The sequence below is a fragment of the Natrix helvetica genome, assembly GCF_964273705.1.
Source record: "Natrix helvetica genome assembly, chromosome: 2".
In the NCBI taxonomy this organism is placed as follows: domain Eukaryota; kingdom Metazoa; phylum Chordata; class Lepidosauria; order Squamata; family Natricidae; genus Natrix; species Natrix helvetica.
This window is the reverse complement of record NC_138552.1, coordinates 213,233,606-213,256,749: the sequence shown is the minus strand read 5'-3', so window position 1 is coordinate 213,256,749 and position 23,144 is coordinate 213,233,606. Positions and strand designations below refer to the sequence as shown.

The 23,144-nt window shown below is 38.9% G+C and overlaps 1 protein-coding gene across 8 annotated transcripts in view; it reads right to left on the bottom strand.

Moving 5' to 3' along the window:
* QKI (QKI, KH domain containing RNA binding) overlaps positions 1–23,144 on the bottom strand; it is a 111,838-nt gene that overhangs the window by 70,350 nt on the left and 18,344 nt on the right. For all 8 annotated transcript variants that reach the window (XR_014174553.1, XR_014174554.1, XM_081943462.1 and 5 more), the window contains exon 2: positions 5,289–5,431. Coding sequence is in view for 6 of the 8 variants with exons in the window: in XM_081943462.1 (XP_081799588.1) it covers positions 5,289–5,431 (143 nt within the window). In the remaining 2 variants the exon portion in view is untranslated. The remainder of the gene's footprint in view (positions 1–5,288; positions 5,432–23,144) is intronic.

The window sequence follows — 23,144 nt, the reverse complement described above, 5'->3', positions numbered from 1 at the left end:
CTGTAAGTATCTGGCAATGAATTTAATATAGAAACATCTAAACAAACAGATTAGAATGAAAAGAGTACATAGCAACTCTATCATATAATTTGGAGATGAGACTGAATATTGACATGCACTGCAACGAGATAAGGAGTATTTGAAAATTACCCTAGTGAATCAAATCTGAAACTCAAAAAGTTTTTGAAGGCAATGATCTATCTCCATTGGATCATTGAATAAGTCCCTCTCACCATTACTGAGTCACATAAAATAAATGTAGATAAATATTGGCCTTGACTACGCTGAAAATTTTCAAGGGAAATTTTGAACAGGGATAAAATAAAACAATTTACTTATTTGAATACATAGATATAAGTATTAGATACATTGAACCTCTGTAAAAGAGTATCTATGTATCGATCTATGTGCCTGTCTATCCTCTTGAAATTTTTCTGAAATGGAAGTAAATCAATCCTCCCCCCTCCTCTCCCTCCCTCTCCCCTCCTTCTTCAAATTATTACCAATAATTTTAATGGAAAATAAGAGATACCATCTAACCCATAAATAATAATGCATATCTCTGTATTTAGAAATAAAAAAGAAAAGAATAATGTATTTTTAATGTCTACTAAAATCAAGTCACGTGATTCAAATTGTCAATGTGATACAGGATTTTTACCTTGCACCTATGCAAGAAGATTCTACAGGATAAATGGATGTGCTTAAATTGTATCTGCTACAGCCAAAATGCTATAATTGTGCAATCTTTCTCCTATAGATCGTTTGAGATATAAATGGATACTAATAGGAAAATGTGTCTTGCTAGTACTCGCTAGTGTTGGCTTATGAAATATCAAAGAGAAACACTATAGAAACTACGGTAAGTAACTTACAAAGAGAATCAACTGTAAACCCCAAAGGAACCTCAGATTGAGATAGTAAGGATTCAAACTTCACTCATGCACCACTAAGTTGAATTTGTCATGCAAGTATATTATGGCAACATCAAGCCAACCACTAATAGTATCAACTGGAGATTAAAATAGGTAAGCATGTGTTTTTCTTTTTTTAAAAAAAGCCACTTTAAATATTAGTCTTTCTTAGCAGGTTTTATTTTATTTATAAATCTGAATCGCTGTGTCGTTTTATTACAATAAATATGCAACAAAACTTGGAACTTGAAGAATGGAATATTTTGGTAAGTTTCTGGAGTAATAAATAATTTATAACATACAATAATAACCTCCTGATAGTCTAAAAAAAAATATTCCAACCTATAGTAGACAAAGTAGTGGCCATGGCAACAAAATGCTGTGGTAAAATTTGAGAGTCAAGTTGTAAGACAAAGGTCTGTTTTATAAAGTTTAGGAACCTCAAGGTGGAGCAGTATTTGTATTTGGCAAAAACATAAATGCTTCTTGGAATGTTACTATTTTTGTGGATTGTTGGTCACAAACAAAGCTGGTGTTAAACACAATGCAAGAGTCAACTACTGATATATTTATCTGCTGGTGTTAAATACAGTGAAAAATAATCTTTTAATCCTTAAAGATATAATCTATTTTTCCTAAATGTTTAGAAAAAGAACATGCTAGATCTGTGCACTAAAACAAAAACATACTGAATACTTAGCAATACACTGCACTATTCACACATAATTATGTGTAAAATAAAGAGAAGAAAGTTTTCCAAATGTGCAAATACATACAAACAACCCACACCTGTCATAAAGTATAACTGAGAATGCTTAATTTATGGAGCTTCTATAAAAGGATTTTATCTAACACAAGTTTTTTTTCCAGATTATCCATTGAGTTTTTATTTCAATTGCTGATACTTTTTAAACTCAAAGTAGTGAAGACCATAAGATTTTTTTAAAGTTATCATTTGACACATTTCTTAACTTGAAAAAAAATATTTTAATCAATTTACATTAAAATAAAAACACTAATTTAAAATAATTAACTTTTCATTCTATTAAAAAATAAAATCTTCTGCAACTGTTCTGTTTCAAATTAATTAATTAATCTAGAAAAATATGCATGCTCCATAAAACTAGAATATGAACAATTTGGTTATTTCCATTAAAAGTCCTTCAAAAGAATTGCTGGAGTGTTGACTGTAACTCTAATCTACGGTATTGCTAGAAAAAATATTTCTACACTTACATACATATGCAACTCACAGCATGGTAAAAAAAAAGACACAAAAACTCAATTTTTATATATTCTGCCGCAACGTTTAGAATTATAGCGTATAACAGATTAGCATGACGAATCTTTAAGTTGATAGTTCACATAGCTAAGCATTTCCAACAAAGAGTTCATTTGCTGATCGTACTATTAACTGAAAAAACACATAAGCAGGACTGTTATCATGATCAGCTCTCTTTTAATAATAAGTCAATCTAATGTTGAATGGATCCCCACAGAATACTTTAAATCAGCTTTGTCCAAGGCTTCCAGTGCTTTATCACCTACTTAGTGACAACTGTCAGAGATACACTATTCGCCTATGGAAGAGACACTGATCACTGTCACCTGCTCCAAGGCAAAATCCCATTAGCAACACTTTAATTTCCCTTATGAACTATGGTATGTAAAACAAAATTAAAGTGAAATAACAAAAATAAAAATATTCAATACACTCTCTGAAGAAAAGTCATCCTAATTAATAGTTTCAACTAGTTTAGTTTAGTTAACAAAAAGCCAGAATTCCACTCTCTCACAGCCAGCAGTATAATTTAAGTGTTGTTTTATTAGAATGAAGATAGAGTAAAGCAGTTTTTTTTAAAAAACACCCAAAAGTTCAATCAAATGATTAATGAGAATATATAGTACCTACCACAAAAGAATACTTCCTTCTCCCATGACAGAAAGTAGGGAGAGTATATTAGAAAAATTACGTAACTACTCTCCTATTCCAGACAACTCACAGACAATGTGGGTATCAGTAAGCCTGGATCAACTAGATATTTCTATATATCATTACTGTATGTGTTCCTTAAAAAAACCTGCCTACATTAGCATTTGACATGTTAATCAAAGCATCATCTGGACACTCAATCAAATTGAAACATATTAACAATATATTATAATTCTATAACTATGAATCATATTAACCAAGGAATATAATTTAATCTGAACCATTTTCTAATTAAACTATGGCATTACTGAATGCCTCTGTCTGTCTGTCTGTCTGTCTGTCTGTCTGTCTGTCTGTCTGTCTTAGTCAGGAATGCTGTACAATACCCTTTTTTAAAGAAATCAAACTTTGAAGTTTGTATATGCTCACTATATTATATCAATACAATTGAAGCACAGCTCTTGCAATACTACATCATTAGTGGGAAAGGAGCAGTGAATTATCTGTCGCAATAAAGAAAAATGGGTCAACCTATTTTACAAAGCACCAGAAGGCAAAACAAGAAGCAACAGTTAGAAACTAATCACAGAATAAGCAACTTAGAACTGAGGACAGGGAGAACAATCAAACCAGTGGAACACCTTGCCTTCAGAAGTTGTGGGTGCTCCATTACTGGAGGCTTTTAAAAAGGGATTGGATAGCCATTTGTGTGAAATGGTATGGGATTAGATTGCACCACCGAGGTCCCTTCCAACTCTTGTTATTCTGTTATCAAATGCTATTTACCAAGCAGGCTAAGCCATGTTTGTTCTTACCCCATGGTGAAAGAAAAGTTCATGAATCTTTTAGAATTATGTACCGCAAATCCTGCAGTAATGCAATAAGGTCTTTAATGCATTAAGAGCTTCATTTAAGTCCAAGATAAGGATATTCTAATTGAACCATGCCAAAATAGTGTATTTTGGAATTTTTCCCTGAATATACTTCAGAAACGTTCACTGTCAGTTTTGGAAAAGTATGTGAAGACTATAATAATTAGCTCTTGAGAGAGTAAGTTGGGACAGATGTTCCAATGAGATGACAATATGATGTCAGTTTGAAAAGGCGCAAAATACACATATGTGTTGATGTGACTAACAGAGCTACTTTTCATGAACCTAGAACTGACTATACTTGATCACAAGAGCTCTTAGGATAATTCAGAAAAAGTGTTGTTTATGCGCTGGAAAATTGTTGTTTATGGGACTAGAAAAAGCTACTAAACCATTGTGAAAGAATCTTATCACGCCTCAGTCAGGCAGACAGTGTGCAACTGGAGAAAATGTAACATCACTGTTATTTATCATGGAAAGCCACACCAAGAATAAGGCATAAAATATTTTGTAAAGGACTTGCAGGCTATGGTTGCATTTTCTGCTGTGTGGTACTTTAAGTGAACATATGGTAACAGCAACAAATGAGTCTAAGATAACAAAAAAGAGCAAGAATGATGTATGCACCAGTGCACTATTTATACAGTATTTAGAGCAGAACAGCTAAATAGAAGAAACTGTATTTTAATTGGTCTTTCAACTTCAAAATGGGTCAATTGGAGAAGAATCCAATCAGGACGTAGCTTTCTTGGAGTCCTGTAACATGGATAAGTTACAGATCAACCAAATTCAAATACACGAGGCCAATCGCCCATTTGAGGTACATGTGAGCTGCTGAGAAATATGTCACAAAACAGCTCACTATGGCTCTGAAAATGAGAGCCACAATTTCCGGAGAACTACCAGAACAAAAAAACCTGCCCCATTTTTGGTCCCAGGAAGCTTCAGGGAGGCCTGGTAGCACCAAAACAGGGGGGGAGCACCACCTCCACTCCCGTTTTGGTGTTAGCAGGCCTCCCTGAAGCCTCCTGGGACCAAAACTGGGGTGCACTGCATCCCCCCCATGCCCCCTATGCATGTGCGTGTGACTCCCCCCATGCATGCATGCGCGACTCCCAGCAGAGACCATCAGCTAGCCAGCAGGAAGCGCGCACACATGTACAGTGGAGCTGATCTGGTCCAGACAGCTCACGTGCCCACAGAAATGGCTCCGCGTGCCACAGGTTCACCATCACGGACATAGACCATGGCCATTCAGAGTGAAAACTTGTCACTGAGACACAGTATTCTGTGGGTTATTTAATGGCAATCTCTATCTGTTAACAGGTCTTTTGTAAGTATTACCACTGAAGATAGTATATACTGTAGATTATGGATAAATGTAAAATGTTTGCAAACTTTACCACTTTAAAAAAGCAACATAAAAAAGCCATAAATAGCAAATACAGGCTTACCTCTGAACACCATTCTTGGACCACAACATTTGTACAACAGAGGTCATATGAGAAAATATACTACAAAGATTTCACATGAACCAGAAAAAAAATTAACTGACTAGTAGGTACTTACATCTGGATATTCTTTTACAGGCACATATAGTTTTTCTTGTAGCTGTACAATAGGTCCCACAGCATCCGGTAACTCTGCACTTCTCTTCTCCGTACTACCATTTAATGTGTCATTATACATGTCTTTCCGTACTCTGCTAATTTCTGTAGGAGAAAAATATACTGTGTGTTACATTAACAAAATAAAAAATCTAGAACAATAATTAATTAACTGCCATTTCTATGGAACATTGTATTTAATCAGCAAAGTACCATATTTTTTACACCATAAGATGCACCCCCCCCCCAAAAAAAAAATGGGTGGAAATGCCTGTGTGTCTTATAGAGTGAATATTGCAACTAGGAGGGGAAGGGGGTTGGGTGCGGCAGTGGCGTTTGCTGCCGCCCCATCACCTCCTGTTACCACTGCTGCCATTCGCCACCACCAGGGAACACTGGAGCCTTGATGGCTGAGCAGCTATCAGCGGTTGGATCGGCCTCCCAGAATACAGCTGATCAGCTGTTCTAGGTGGTGGGTATCGCTGCCACTGATCATGGCCACCAGCCGACATCAACGTGATAGGCAGTGACAGGGATCAGCTGTGAGCAGCAGAAATAGGCGGCCACAATCCCCACCACCTAGCACAGCTGATTGGTTGCATTCTGGGAGGCCGATCCAACTGCTAATCAACTGCTCGGCAGCGAAGGCTCCAGTGTTCCCCTGCAGAGGCAGCAGCTCAGCTCAGTTGACTGGTGGTGGGCGCAATGGAATGGAGCCCTGACGAGCCACATGCTGGGGCTGTGATAACGTGCTGAAGCTGACCAGGCTGTTTGCTGATTGCTGCAGGACACTAGCCAGATGAATACCAGATGGATGTTGGGAAGCAGACATTCTGAGGTTATATAAACTTGCTTTTGCATTTGTAGTCTTCAAAATGAACTGGTTTTGAGTTTAAAACCACAAGGATAAAGTTTAGATTCTCAGGCTTTCAAAGCACTCATCCTAAACAACTTCAACCCCTTCCCATTCACCATTATGCAGCAGAAACAACTTTCTACGATCCCTGTCAATTATTCACAATACAGGTGATTGCATTCTGACTGCTTCGCTCAACTACTGCAATCAGTCCTTCCAACTGTAGCCCTTAAACAATCTCCTGAAGTGGATGGAGTGAAACAATTGCCTATGGAAGTCCCCTCCATCCATGGAAGGGAACTGCTCTGATAGGCTGTAGGAACAGAACTGGTATCGGAGGTTTTTTTTTTTTTTCATGCCACTAGAAGAGTTCAAGTTCAAGTTCAAATTCATCCAATGGAGCTGTCCAATCATAGAAGGTAATAATTTTATTAGGTGAATGGACAATCTGATTTGTCTAATGGAAAACACAAATATTTTTTCTTTAATATTAATCATAAGGAATACCCCATCCCCCATTCCTGTTATGGAGTCACATTCTGATGGGGGTGGGCCTATTCTCCAGTGGGATAACCAAAGAACACCAGGAATGTATGCCTAAAGTATACACTCCCAGCAGAGGCTCCCAAAGCATGAAAGTCATCTCAGCTGCCTAGCTAAAGCAGGCAGGCAGTTATATTGGACAGAACAGTGATCTAGGGAGTTTCTGGAGGCAGATAATTGCTCGTAAAGGCCTCACTTCATACTGCATTGGAGGAAGCCAGGATAAACCATTCCTGTATTTTACCAAAAAAATCTCATGGGCAGAGGAAGACAAAGTGATTGCTGATGTAAGCGCTGAGTGATGGGCCACTGAAGTCAGATGGCACTCAACATGCTATTGATGAAGATAAGAGGATCTTTCATCCTATTACTGTTGTTTACGATGTGGCTACATTAAAGCTTTTGAAATGCCTAGTTGCACATGCTACTATGCAGGAAAAGAAAATCCCACTATAATTCTATCTTTGCAGCATATGAAAAGCAAAAAAGTGGTGTTTCTTTCATAAACAGGAAGGATAAAGCAAAGACTATATTTGGGTACATTTAATCAATGATTTAATATCACTGAATAAACAACTCTTTAATATGATAGTGATGCAGAAAAAGGAAAAGTTGACAGTAAAGCATGAAAATCACTTTCTGCAAATCCAATTTCTTATGCATTGCTAACAGTCTTCAATTCAAAAGCAAAATAGCACTTATTTAGATTAACAAATATCAGATAGCACTTCTATGAGGTGGGCTGATGTATGAGAGAGTGACTAGCTCAAAGTCACTGAGTCACTGTTAATGCCAAATAGATATTAGAACCCATGGTTCTGTTGCTTAGATAAATATCTGTACAGAGTGAAACAAACTTGGAAAAAGAAGGTTGGTTTTCCAAAAGATCTTCTAATTCAAAAGGTGGTTCCAACCTTATTTTTGTGCTAAAGGACACTAAGGGACAGATAGTAACTGATTCAAAGATCAGAGATGTAAATTATGTATTGAAATTCTATACAATAAAGATGTCAAAATTCTAATCAAAAGGTTACACGGATTGATGAAGTATCTATAGTATAAAAATATGGCAAGCAACATTTCTAAACAAACTATGCCAACATACCTGGCGAACAACACAATGACAAACAAACCTGATGTCAACATACCAATACTACAGAAGAGAGAGTTAATAGTGGGCAAGGCGTCTCATAATACCCTTAATTTCACATGCTAGCAAAATAAAATTTAGGATCATCCAATGTAGATTACAGCCAGTGGTGGGTTCAGGATCCCGTTGCAACCGGTACGGTTGCAACGGGGCCCAGTGTCCTCCACATGAGCACGTGCAGTGTGAGCGCACACATATGCAGCATGCACATGCGTCATATCTGCCAGCGACGCCTCCGCAAGCCTCTGCGACCCTCCAGCTGCTCGGCGGAGCATCACGCAGGCAGGCACTGTACGCACCATATGCATGCGTGGAAGCGCCGAAGGCTTTAAAGGACAGGTAAGGAGCTCAGGCAGGCGGGTGGAGCACAGTACCGGAAGGGTACCCGGTGCTCTGGGCAAGCTCCAGTACGCCCGTACCAGGGCGTACTGCCTGCAACCCACCACTGATTACAGCCCTGCAAAGAAAAGGAGCTGCTAGCAAGTCAAGTTTGTTTTAATAACGGCTGAGGAGTAAGAGATTGTTTCTGATGCATGGTGGATAACTGAGTAAAACAAAGAAAACTAAAAAGAAGTAATTATGTGCTTCACTGACTATACAAAGGTCTTTGATTGTAATGAGCATGTCAGGCTGTGGGATGTCCTTAGGAAACTGGGAATGCCAAAACATTTTATTGTCCTCATGCAAAACGCATGCACTGGGTAATAGCCAGTCTGAATGGAAAATGGTTAAAATAGTAATAAAACTGTTTCCAGGTTAGGGAAGGAGTAAAACAAAACTATATATTCTCCTTATTTACTCATCTATGTGCTAAATATATTCTGACGAAGTTGGATTGGGTGAAAATAGAAATGGATTTAAAATTGTAAGAAGAAACATCAATAAACTATGCTACACTGGTGACACTATTCTGATAGCTACTGTATTTCCCACAGAGGTTAAGAATCAACTAAGCTCCAAATGTAAAGGAATCTAAATAAAACAGATTAGGTAATCTTGTACTTATGATCACAACTGGGACCAGAATATTGTTAAGCAGCATGGTTTTTAAGTGAGACATCACATGACTGCACACACAACTTTACCTTTCTTTTTTACTCCAGTCATTAAGCAACATATTAGATAAACACTATTTGCAACCATCCGTGATTTCTCCATTGAGTTTGCTTGTTGGAAGTAGACTGGGAATGGTGCAAATTGCAATTACAGGATCACAGGATGTTGCAAGCATTGTAAATGTGTGCTGGTTGCCAAGTGCCCAAATCACAATCGCATGACCACAGAGATGGTGTGACAGTCGTAACTTTGAGCATACGGTAAGTCTTTTTATTTTCAATGCCTCTGTGACTTTGAACCATCCTTCAACAAATGTTTTAAATTTGTTTTTAGATATAGAATAGAATAACAGAATTGGAAGGGACCTTGGAGGTCCTCTAGTCCAACCCCCTGCTTAGGCAGGAAACCCTACATCACTTCAGACAAATTGTTATCCAATTTCTTCTTAAAAACTTCCAGTGTTGGAGCATTTAGAACTTATGGAGGCAAATTATTCCACTAATTAATTGGTCTGTCAGGGAATTTCTCCTTATTTCTAAGTTGTTTGATTAGTTTCCACCCATTGCTTCTTGTCCTATCCTCGGGTGCTTTGGAGAAATTCCTATAAAAATTATATTTAATGTTAGAAACACCTGGACAAGTTTAGGAAGATGATGAATCTACAAAAATATGCTGAAAATGTTTATTCCTATTTAATGTTCATTCCTCCAAAATGACTTTTTCAAATATTCACACATCAACATTCTACTCCTTGGCTAATGAGTATCTTATTCTTTCTTGAATTTCTTGATTAAAGTTCTTCTATAACGATTTTTATTTTCTTTAAAATTGTACCCTCGGAGATTGCTCTGAACTTGATCAAGTTTCTTGTGGTACGGGGAGTGTATTGTTTTGGCTACTTTTCTTTCCTCACTAAAAGTCCCTTTCCATTTTTGTGGATGGTTAATATTTTGGTTATGGTAGCCATGATTTCTGAATATCACAATTAGATCGAAAGTTCCACAACAAGTGGCAGCGAAATATGTTTTTGCTTTTTACTTTTGGTTGAAACATAAAACAACTTAGCACCAAAAATCAATCTCTGTTCTAGCCTTAATAATATCTCATGTCCAAAGTGTCTGTGTAAGCAAATATGAACATTTTGAGTGGTTAATAAATAAGCAACCTATCTTGCATGAATAAATTTCTCAATGCAATTAAGTATCTGAGAAGCCCCTACAGGAATAGAAAGAACATTTATTTTCTTCTTTAGACTAAACAAAAATTCAAATAGTTTCTATCAAACTTAACTTTAATCTAAATTAATTATATAATTAAAAATATAAATATTTCAAAACTAATTATTTCCTCTTATCAACTTTTTATATAGGAATATTTTGGTTAGCTTATATAATTTTCTTTCGTTTTAAAATATTAAACCATTCATTGCTGGTTATTCTAATCAGCCCCAATATTTTGTAAGATTTAAAATAACTGCACATTCTTAATTATTTCCCTTCAAATGTCAATTTATAATACCTAGGTTTGTTAAGTTGTTTTTTTTTTTTTTTTTGCGCACACAGCAACCAAGATCAAATATCAAAATTGGTCATACACTGTGCTGATTATAAGAATTTGTTTAAATAAATCTCACTTCAGGCAATGAAGAAATAAGCTTGTTTGTATATCTAAAATTTGCAATCAGTATAGAACTCTAAGAGAAAAATAAACAGCAGAAATAAAATATATTTTATTCCAATATTCCTTCTATGGTTTTTCTAATTTTTTAAAAGAAACGGTCATAGGAAGTCCCAGATTAATCCAAACTTACTGTATTAAAGTTTTAATACACACTTCACTGAGGCATTTATATACGTAATATATCATACATATACAAGATGGCTGGCTAGGGAATTTGGAGAGTTACTCCACATATTTTAAAATTGCTAAGGTTCAGAAACATCGATTTAATATTTACCTTGAATGTATCAAAGCTAATGACACAAAGTTAGTGACAAGAGAAAAATTGTAATATAAGGTAAAACTGACAAAACAAAACACCTCCAGCAAATATATCCACATGCCATTGCATACAGAAAATACGTAGGAACATTAGCAATGGCTATTCCTTAAATATGAATTAAACAATATTGATTATATTATATAGAATATCAAGATCTGGGAAACATTTGCTGATACACAAAGGAACTTAGTAGTGAAGATTTATATCAAGTTTACATCAGCTTGAATTCGGAAGATTTACATCTGGGCTATCAAATTTCAACAAGAAAATACCATCTCCAGCAATGTAACTCTACAATAGACAAACATAATTGTTTGTAGGCTGGGTACACCACGGCATACACAGATCTACAGGTGAAAGATAGGAAATTTGCTAACTATGGAAATGCCCCATATTATTTCATATAGATGTGCTTGCTCTTAAATCACATCTATTTTTTAAAGTAAAACACACTAAAATTCTAAACATTAGAGTTAAAAGACTAGTTTTAATTAAAATAATAAACCAACTACACCATCTCTTTTATAAAACTACAAAAAAAGTAAAAGGGGTGTTGGTCTTACCTGATACGCTCTTTCTTGGTGTGCTGAGAGAAAATCCAAGGAATGGGTTAACTCTGCTTTTTTGCTCAGAGACTGAATCTATCAAATTTCCGGCCATGCCTCCCTTCCCTGTACGTAACCACAGTTTTGATGAAGACGTAGTAATAGACTTGACACGTTTTTGTCTGGATTTTGGTCACTCCTGTACTTTGGACCAGACGATCGCCAGGGTGGGGTTGGATTCTCTCTCAATACACTGAGAAGGAGTGTATCAGGCAAGATCAACACTCTTTCTCCAGTGTGCTGAGTAGAGAATCGAAGGAATGGGACATACCAAAGCCAGCTGTCCTAAAGGTCAGTAGCAGTCTGGTCTTGGGTCCCCAAGTCTGCATGCACTCTCTGGAGTACCCCTCTACCAAAGGCCGCTTCAGATGAGGTGAATGCATCCAGCTTGTAGTGTCTTATGAATGGGGATGGAAAGGACCATGTTAATGCTCTACAAATTTCCTTGATAGAAGCCTATTTTGCCCACGCACCTGTTGTGGCCGTGCTTCTAGTGGAATGGGCTGTCACCTGTCTAGGTAGTGGGAGAGCCTGAAGCTCGTAGGCTTTGGCGATGCATGGCTGTATCCATCGACCTATGGTCAATGCTATAATCTTGTTGCCCAGTGAAGAGAGCCTGAAGGAAACAAACAGGGACTTTTGTTTTTCGAAGAGAAATAGTTCTCTTGATGCAGGTGCGGAGGGCACTCCTAATGTCCAGTGTATGCCATTTTTTCTCCAGGGCATGGGTCAGGTCCAGACAGAAGTCCAGCAAGATTATTTCCTTTGCCCTTTAGAACAAAGAATTCACTATGGGAAGGGGAGGGATCCAACCACAGCACCATCCTGTTTGAATGGAATATGCATAGGTCCTCTCTCACAGAGTGAGCTGTTAGTTCCGATACTTGCCTGGCCGAGGTGATGGCCACGAGGAAGGCCTTAAGGGTAAGGAAGCATACTGACTGACCGTAATGGCTCAAACAGGGCTGAGGTGAGAGCTTGCAGGACCTTGGGCAGGTCCCAGGTGGGATACCTGTGAATCACCAGTGGCTTTAAATTAGTTGTGTCTCTGATGAAACTGCGCAAAATAGGATGTTGAGTGAGGGACTCCAGATCACCGCATCATAACACCGAGTACAGGGCTGCCACTTGTCTATGTATGGTATTGGGGGACAGGCTCTTGTCCAGTCCTTTCTGAAGGAATTCCAGAATCTGGGCCACTGATAAGGAGATGAGATCGATGTGGCCCTTGGTGTACCAGCCAGATAAGGCTTTCCAAGTTGTGTCATAGATTCTGTTAGTGGATGGCCTTCTAGAGGGCTAGATCGTCCATATGACCCTGTTGGAAAAAATGTCCTGTCTCAGAGCTCTCCACTCAAGTGCCAGATGGTCAGTTGAAGACATTGTGGCTCCGGATGAACTATGGCTCCCTGGCTGAAGGAGATTCTGTCCTCAGAATCCTCCAGGGCCTGGACACTGACAAGTATACTAGGTTGGCTAACTATGGTTGTCGGGGCCAGTGGGGAGCTAAAAGGAGGACCTCTGCTCTCTTTGCCAGCACTTCCCTGATTACCCCTGGGATAAGGGGAAGAGGAGGGAAGGCATATAGTAGTCATTTGGGCCATGGACTGTGGAGTGCATTGATCCCTTCTGCCCCGTGTTGTGAATCTGGAGAAAAACCTGAGCAACTGGCTGTTTGACGGGATGGCGAGCAGGTCCAGGATTGGGGAGCCGAACCGTTCTGAGATTTCCCTGAATAGGGTTGGATATAGGCGCCACTCTGAGTAGTCAACTGTGGTTCTGCTGAGCCAGTCCACCTGCACATTCTTCACTCCTGAGATTTGTACTACCCTGAGAGACAGAAGATGTTTTCCGCCCAGAGACCTAATTGTTCAGCCTCTTGCAAGAGGGACCTGGAATGGGTGCCTGCTTGGTGATTGATATATGCTTTGGTGGCCACATTGTCAGGATCAGCACATGTCAGCCATATACCTTATCCTGGAACCTGCTGGGGGCCAGGTAGGCTACCCTGAGCTCCAGCCAATTGATGTTGTGTTCCAGGTCTTCTGGAGTCCAGACCTTGTGCCATCAGGGACTGGAGGTGTGCACCCCAGTCAAAGAGGCTGGCAACTGTGGAGATGGTTAGGCATCTGGGCTCCCTGAAGGAGCATCCCTTGGTGATCGCCTTGGACATCCACCACTGGAAGGACCAGAGTACCTTCGGTTGGACCCAGACTCTGGTGGATGAGTTGCTCCTGCTAGACCTTTGATAAGGTAGGAGAAACTATTGCTAGATTCCAGCATGCAGGCGTGCCCATGGGACAATGGAGATACAGAATACCATCTTTCCAAGCAGTTGTGATAGGAGGACCAAAGGGACTGCTTGTTTGGTTAGGCTCCAGTTCTCCAGGGCCTGTAAGATTATCTGGCACTCCTGCGACAGGGAGACCTCGCACAGCATGGTGTCTATGACCACTTCCAGGTGTTGCAATCTGTTGCTTGGAGCAAGGTGGCTCTTTTTAAAGTTAATGGAAAACCCATGATCCTGAAGGACCTGGATTGTGACTTGCAGATTCTCTGTCACCCAGAGGGGAGAAGAGGACTGTATTAATTTATCATCCAGATAACATTGGTCGAATCGCCTTGAGGTGTGCCGCCAATGCCGCCAGCAATTTGGTGGAAGTCCTGGGCACTGAGGAAATGGTAGTGCCTTGTACAGATAATGTTGGCCTGCGTAGTGGAACCGTAGGAACCGCCAGTGAGATGGCAGGATAGGCACATGGAGGTATGTCTCCATCAGATCTACAGATGTTAGGAAATCACCTTCTTGGATGATCTCCAATATTGATTAGAGAGACTGCATCTTGAATCTTCTGTAAATGAGATGTCTGTTCAGTCTTTTCAGATCCAGAATTGCTTTCCATCCCCTGAGGTCTTTTGGACTACAAACAGGATGGAGTAGAACCCCTGTCCCTGTTGGCCTTTTGGGACCGGTTGAATGGCTTGGATTTCCAGCAAGTGTTGAATTACTGTCTCCATGAGGACTTTTTTTGTCTTGTCCTTTGATATGGGGCAATGTATGAAGAAACTCAGGGGTGTGGAGAAGAATTCAATGGTGAGGCCTAGTCTCACCATAATCAAGATCTAGGTATCCGTCATGGTTGCCTCCTATTGATTGGTGAATCGGCTTAGTTGGCCACCAATGGGAGGGTTGGATCTGTTGTCACTTGAAGCGGCAGAAGGGGCGACTACTTGTGCCCCCAAATGGCAACTTGCCTTGGAATTGTTGTCTACTTCTATCCCTGAATCTGGATCTGTCCAGTTGTCACACTTGTGTGTGGGAGTACGCCCTCTGGGGGTGAAGGGTATCAAACCCCACGTCTGTGGACTGAAAGGAATGGCTACGAAAATAGGGTGAGGGACGGCAGTCAGCTTGCCTGTATAGGGAAGGCAGGACCTGTCTCCTGTCCTTAATCCCCACTAGAATGGGCTCTAGGGCCTCTCCAAATACCTTGCTAGAGTTGAAGGGAGCAGAGGCCAGCTTCCACTTATACTTCATGTCTACCTGCCATAGGAGGCGACTGACTGCCACCAAGGAGGCAATGGCGTTGGAAGCAAATTTTGCAGCATTCAAGGTTGCATTAGCCGAGAATTCCATAGCTGCTATTAGATTTTTAAGATCCTGGTTGGAGCAGAGGTCTCCAGGGGAACTCTCGGTTGCATCTGGCAAAGTCAGAGCAAGGAGGCTCTATTGAAGAATGAGGCAGTTGTTACTGCATTGATCGCCAAAGCAGCCGCCTGATGCACCTTGTGGAGGGTCAGCTTCGGCTTTCTATCTTCTGTCTTCAGGGTGTCCTCTGCATCGTTACACAGAAAGGTGGAGGATGCTAAGGCCGCCACTGGGCCATCTATTGTTGGTGACTGCAGTGCCTCAGAGGTCCAGGGCCACATTATAAAGTCTCTTGTTATTCCCGCTTGGGGGAGTACAAACCCCTGGTTAAGTCCATTGTTTTGGGATTACGTCCCAGAATAGTTTAGATGAGGGGGATTTCCTCACTCTCTGCGGTTGGCTCTGAAAAGAGCAACTCATTCGAGTCCACTAGGTCTAATGCTGTCTCCATTATAGTTGGGTCAGCTCCCAAGTGCGCTGTGGCTTTGGCCTTGTATAATAAGGATTTAAAGAGGGCCAAGCGAAAGAGCCCTGCAAATGCCGGGGTGTCTGGAGCCATCCTCTGAAAGCTCAATCTCTTTTTGTTCTTCATCTCCTGACAGCGATATCCCGCTCTACATGGAGGAAGGGGGTGAGTGAATGCCAAATCTCTTTGAAGCTGGGATGCTGGATATTGTTCTTGATTTATGGGAACTTCATTTACCTCAGGATCAGTCTGATGTCCCTGTTGTAGGCCTGCAGTGATGCCCTGTGCTATGACTTCTGATATCAGCATTTTCATCTGATCAACAATACAATTTCAGGCCCCCGACTCTCCCTTGGGCGAAGTCCCACTGCTGTGGGTGTAAAGATGGCCACTGTTGCAGCCTTCATCCTCTTTAGAGGAGGCTCCCAATGTCCATCTTCTGGTAGCATATTCAAGAGTGTAGTAAAAAAAGAAATCTCATTGCCTTCTGATCTAAAAAGTGGCTGAGATTATTGCTCTCTGGAGCCATCTGGCGCCCCGACTTGAAAGCACAGTGGAGTCTGTTGCTTTGCATCGACTGGCTGACTTAACTGCTGGGCTGATAAAGCTCGATCATTTCCTCTCCAGGGGGATTTTCCACCTCCTTCGCTCCACTTCCCTCTCAGCCCTGGCAATTCTTTTGTCTGCGGGTGCCTGCGGGCATCCTTCTCCTCGGCTTTTAAAGCTCTTTTGGGGAAAGAGCTTTTGCCGGTAATCTGGCCGCCATTGCTTTAGTGGCCAATTTTGGCCCTGCAGAGCTTTTTGGGTTAGTCTGGGGCTGGACTGGGAAGTCCTGATCCTCCCCACGTACTTTTGTCATTCCTGAAGTTACAGTATCTGCCATTTTTGGCTTATGGCCCTTCTGGGCAGCCTTGTTCCTAAAAGAAACTTTGCTGCTACAGCTTTTTCTTCCAAGTCGCTTTTGAGTATGCACCAGGATTTAGCTGGGCAGTGACTCCGGTCCCCTCCACTGCTCCAGGTCTCAATGAGGGACCTCGGCTCTATCCTGGAGTCGGAACAAGCGGTTATGCCAGACAGCCAGGGGGAACCAGCCTAGCCGTTCCCTCCCTTACAAAGGCTTATGCGGAGCCGGAGACCTTCCTTGAAATTTCCACAATCCAAGGAAAACACCGTCCTTCTGTTCTAAAGCACTTTCTACACATTTCTTCTGAGCGCAGACTGGATCGAACCTGGGGATATGCATAGGCAAGGGATAGACTCAGTTTCTGAGTACAAAGGCATAGTTAACCCATTCCTTGGATTCTCTACTCATCACACTGGAGAATATTGATATTTTACACTAAACATTGCATGAGAAGTCAGGTACTGGCAAGTAAACAAAAATGTTCAGATTAGGCTTTTAAGATTCCATTCCATCTATCGTCACAATAATGCAGATTTTGATGTCTTATTTTCCAATAGACATTTACTTCCACATTTTCAAATGTTTATTGCTAATTTATAAACCTGTAGTTTGGAAATTATATGGAAACAAAATACATGCACTATGTATCTGGTGAACACCAGTGCTGGGAGCCAGTTTGGTTGAGTAATTAAGGTACCAGGCTATAAAAAGCAGTAGATCGTGAGTTCAAGTGTTGCCTCAGCACAGAAGTCAGGTAGGTGACTTTTGGCCAGTCACTCTCCTTCAGCCCGTTACCACACAGAGTTGTTTTTGTGGGAAAAGTAGGAAGAGGAAAGTGTGCTGGATATGTTTGCCACCTTGAGTTATTTATAAAAAAATAAAGAATACAAATAAACAAACTGAGAAGACATACCTGCAATTTTGTTTTGTTTTTCAATTCATTAAGTTTATTCCCATTCTCAATAATGATTGCATTCTTCTTTCCAAGCTTTACCATTCCTTTCACACAATTCCAGTCTTTCTGTTTTTTAGACAATGCTTCAATTATTATTGAACTAATCCATCTTCCTCATTCAATTATTTAGTTTCTTTTTTATTATGTGAATTATCAGAGCACATAAGTGATATGTTGTTAAAAGTTTTGGGTAAAAATGTAAGGAAGGGAGTATCAATAAGCCAGGAACAAGACTTGGAGTATGTTACAGGAATAGAAACATGAGAAACTTTAAATCTATCTGAACCTCTGTTGGAAAACCAACCTAGTCATGACTGCAAGGCTCAACAATTATTCAATGATCTTTGCTGTTTCGTTTTCCAGAAGGCTAAAGAAGAGACAAAGAGATTAGATGTCCCAGGTCTGCTCTTAACCAACAAGAAAAAGTTATTTGAAGCAGTAAACACAGCAGGAACTTTGGAAGGATGTTGCCATATCATCTTGCAGTTTGAGCATCTACAAAAAAAAAAAATCTGAAAAATGCAGTCTAGATTTCAGAGAGTCATTTTCAACAGATTTAAAGGAATATTAGATAAGATAGATGGTAGCATAAATACAAATCCTTAGATTAAAAGGTTGAAATATAATTTCTTCAAATAAAACAAAGTACTTGAAGTTGCTGAATTACAGTGGGGATGGGAGGGCAGCTTAGAAAACTATTGCAGATAATATACCTGAATTATAATGGGAGGCAGCTTAGAAAACTATTGTGGATACATGGGAGAGTTTTCTTTGCACTACAAGTAAAGGATCATGTATAGGAAATGGAAAGTAGATGCAATCATCAAGAGGATTATCAGACAGTATATGGTATTTACAGAAGGAAAGCAAAGATAAAGTGCTAAATCAACTTAGGCTTGCAAGACACTAAAAGCAACACAAAGTCTTTTATATAGAAATGTGTGTGTGTGTGTGTGTGTGTGTGTGTTGTATTTGTGCTGATAAATAAATAAAGGGAGACTAGTATAGATCTATTTCAAGCTATTTAGCTCTCATCAGCTAGCCATACCTTTACTGGGATTTGAACCTAGGCTATATAGAAAAGAATGGGCAAGCCAATTGTCAAGAGAGGATAATAGGACTGGTTATTATGAGAAGTTTTTACACTCCATAATATGTTTGTTCTCCTATGATTTCCTCCCCAAAGGAAAGTTTGTTCAAATGTATGTAAATAGAGCAATTGACAAAAGAAGAGTGGCAAACTAGTGAGTAAAAAGTGTCAATAATATGAAATCACATGATAAGGCATCTTTTTAAAAAGCTGCTGATCTTTTTTAAAATACGCAGGTTCTAAAATAAATTTCTAAAATAGGCAGGTGAACCCAATTTTTTCTTGCAGGATCTCCCAACACCCTAGTAACCGATTAACTGGATAACATAAGACAATGACTATGCTGGCAAAGTTATCTGAAATGTTCTAAATCCTCAACATAGAGGACAGAATTTAACAAAAGATTAATGCGCCACTTTATAGTAATTGGCTAGAAATGACAGATGTATGCAAAATGATGATTTGGCAAACATTCAATTCTCATTTGGTAAAACAAATCCCATAATAAGTCAAATATTGTCCAGAGTTATCATTAAGATTCTAATCTATTAGTATCAGCTTCTTGTGAATGGAACTGGAAGGGTTTCAGTTCAATCAAAACAAAATGGAGAAATAATTAAAATAACATGCACTACTGAGTTTATCAGATTTCCAAATTCATTCACTCTTGAGAAACAATCATAACAGAAATAACCAACTTTAACAAAAAGAAACACAGTGTGCAGAAATAAAATTCTCAACTAATAACCAATTATCTGAATTATACCAATAACCTAAACAAAAAAGAAAAAAGATATTGAAAACAAATGATTGTAAGCATAACATTTTTATTTCTTCAGTTATCTAAATATATTAGCGTGTCAATTGTTTTCAATAGCTTGGGTTGATAAATAATTAAAAACTTAACCATTAAACATTTCTGGCCAAAATGGATAGACTCAAAATTAAGACTTACTGATCCTTACTGATATATAAATCTAGCCAGTAAATGCCAATATTTTCTTTCAAATTTTTATCCACAATTCCAATAAAAATGATATATTATTTTATTTCTTTATATCCCAATATTATATATATATATATATATATATATATATATATATATATATATATATATATATATATATATATATATATATATATATATACATACATACATACATACATACATACATACATACATACATACATACATACATATATATATATATATATATATATATATATATAAACTGAATGCAATGAACATACCTGTTTCTCATCTTATTTTTCCAACAACAACCCTGTAAAGCAAATTGGGCTAAGAGATAGTGACTGGCCCAAGATCATCCAGCTGGCTCTCATGCCTAACGCAGAACTGGTTTCTAGCCTGATGCCTTAAAAATGAAATTTTACCTCAATCACAATGACCGTTTAATTTTTAACTCCTTTCAAATATTTCAGATCAAAGCATTTGTGAAAAAGAATAACTCAGAAGCTTTCTAAATCTATTGGCTTACTAATATGAATGAAACAAGCATGACAAAACTATTCAAATACAAAAGGAACATTTCCTGAAGCAACTATGTAATGGAGAGGTCCCCAATCTCCTGGACCACAAACTGGTACTGGTCTGGGAACTGGGCCACGCAAGCAGTGCATGGGATGTAAAGCTTTGTTTGCACATGCCCAGGAGCTAGTGAAACATGCTGCATGTGAAACCTTCCCCCATCACCAGCACTGGTCTATGGAGCAAACAAGGTTGGAGACTGCTGATGTAGTGCATAATTACAGGGTTTTCTTTTAACTTGGAGGCACTAACAGTAAAGAGGAAAAATACAAACTGATAAAAGAAAAAGATGTGTATGGTGAAATGAAATAATTTTGACACAAAGGGGAAAGTATCACTGATCTCAAGATAAGCTTGTGTAGAATGAGTTCCAGTTATCGTCTTCTAAAGCTGTTACTATATCCTAATATATTCTGGAAACTTTTCTTTCTTTCTTTCTTCATATAGAGGTCTCACTTAATGACCATTCATTCGGTGACCATTCAAAATTAAGTTGGGACTGAATGAATGGTATTTATATTCAGTGCCTGAAGTTATGTCTCTTGGAGTTCCCCCACTGTCACGTGATTAAAATTTGTGTGCATGATAGCCTGTCCACACTTACAACTACAGAGCAATTCAATTCCCTCCAACCCATCTCCCACAGCAACACTCTTCTGTGATGGTGGCAGTGCTAGGATTGAAATAGAGGCCCTGGGCCTTCCGCAGTCTTATCCAGCCACCCCTAACTCTCTACTTCAAACCCAGCACCATCAGTAAGGAGAGCAGCCTCAAGTGCCAGGCCACTTGGCACTTGGCACCACAGCCTGGTGCCAAGCAATCACCATGCTACAATCTAGAGCCTAAGGCACCCCACTGATCTTTACCATCTTTCCACTGATGAGCTATGCCCATCCTGATATTATAAGAGACAGCCACTCGCCACAGCATGCCTTTTTCGCAACACCATTTATGCTGTCCTCCAAATTGTGTGTGCTGTTCTTGTGATGCCTTGGAAAGAAGTCATGGCACACTAGTAGTTCCCTTGCATAAGGCTAGGCTGAAGGAACCTTAACAGCAGGCTAGCAGGGGCATCTTGTCAGGGAGCTATACAACTGTACTTTTCTTTTTTGATTTGAAAGGTTTCGCTGTTTATTCATATAGCTTCTTCAGTCTGAGTTAAAGCTATGTGGATAGCAGCAAAACCTTTCAAACCAAAAAAGAAAAGAAGTTCAGTTGACATGACTCAAGTTCCAGACAATTGTAACTGGATGACTGAGAATCTTCAACGATGTAATGAAGGAATTGGAAGGAATACAGCAAAGGTCACCCAAGGGCAGCAAGATTTAAGAGTGTAGATCAGATCATTAATTGTTTATTGTAAGGCTATATTCAACCTGAAGATTCATAACAAAAAAAAAATATTTTCTGTATTAATTAGGTTTGCAAGCCATCAGAATCCCTAAAGATCCCAAGTCAGCACCCACGACAAAAATTATTTGTAGTGTTAAATGTTTTTTAAATCTTACAAAGAAAGCTGAAAAATGCCATGTGTTAAGATAGCAAGGTCATCTTTTAATATACTCTCAAGTTCTTAAATAAAGAAAAAAATAAAACTTTATCCATCTAAACTAAGGAAGTCCACCAAATATCCTGCAATTCCTATTGTCTATGCAGTTTTGAAATGTGTGGATAAATTTAAAGCTTGCTCTCCCAGAGTTGCTTTATAGGCAATTTTCTCCCAGTATCAAGGTCTGTAATTTCCATTCAGTTGCCAGTTTGCTGTTAAATTCATCATCTTTATTATAAAAATGTGTTGCACTCTATAAGCTATTAGGGGGAAATGGTGAGGAACATTTTTAAAAAATCTTAAGAACAGCATCTTTCTAAATAAAGCAGCCGCCACTTCCATTCAGTTACTTTTGTCTCCCAAAGCCTGGGATATGAGTTCAGGTTGGTTTTGGTCTGCCAAATTATATAGTGAATGGAAAGAGAACAAAGGATATAGAAAACAATAATGGAAGTTTTTTTTTAAATAAAAAAGAAGCACACAACCAACAGCAAGCAAATTCAGTAAACTTTAAGTGAAGTTAGATGTCATTGCTTGGAAATTCTTCCTTTGCCTCTTTGTTGAAAAATATATATAAACTCTGCAAAATGCCACTCCAGAAATTAAAAATGAATCTGCCCTTTTAATTTTTATTTATCAATTTTCACCTCGCATTAACCCTAACCCTAACTCTTAAATAGTCATATGATCTTAGAGAATGTACTTCTAATAGTCAAAAATAAATGTAGTTTAGGATTGAATTGTGAAGTCTCTTGGTGCTGTCTGAGCTTGATTGTTTGCTTGCAGATATTCCATTACCCAAGTAGGTAACAGCACCAGTGAGGAAGGGATTTGCCCTGTCCTTCCTATGTTGATGGGGGTATGGTATGGGGGATCATTACCAGCTTGGTCCTCCCAGCTCCAAGCCTCCATAAAGGCTGATATGTACCTCTCAGCTCAGTGAATTCTAAGAAGAAAGAGGAGGTACCGCCCACTCAGACATGTAAGGTTCTGTTATTATAGTTAATCTCAATGAAGCACTTTTGTTTAGCCTTCTTGTGGAGTTGAATTCCTAGTCCGATCCACTTAATGGGGCTGGCACTTCAGGGAATGACATCACTGGAAAACGGATTCTGAGAGAAAGCTATCATAATAGATATCAGTGAATTTCTACTGCCTTTTAGCTTTCTTAATCCATCCACACTTCCACACAGCAAGAATCTGCTTCTCCAAATCAATCACATTTCTTTCAATGAAATCAAAAAATATACAAATGTGTAAAGATAGAACAGTTGATTACTATTCTCAATCAATGCTTTGAACTGGTAACATTTTAAAACTTTCATTTGTAATTATTTTATTAAATTTATTTGCTGCTAAGTTCTTAAAAAAATAATTTCAGAACTGGACAAACTTTTAAATACAATCATATATCTAATGAACTATATTGACACCCTTAAAGGCA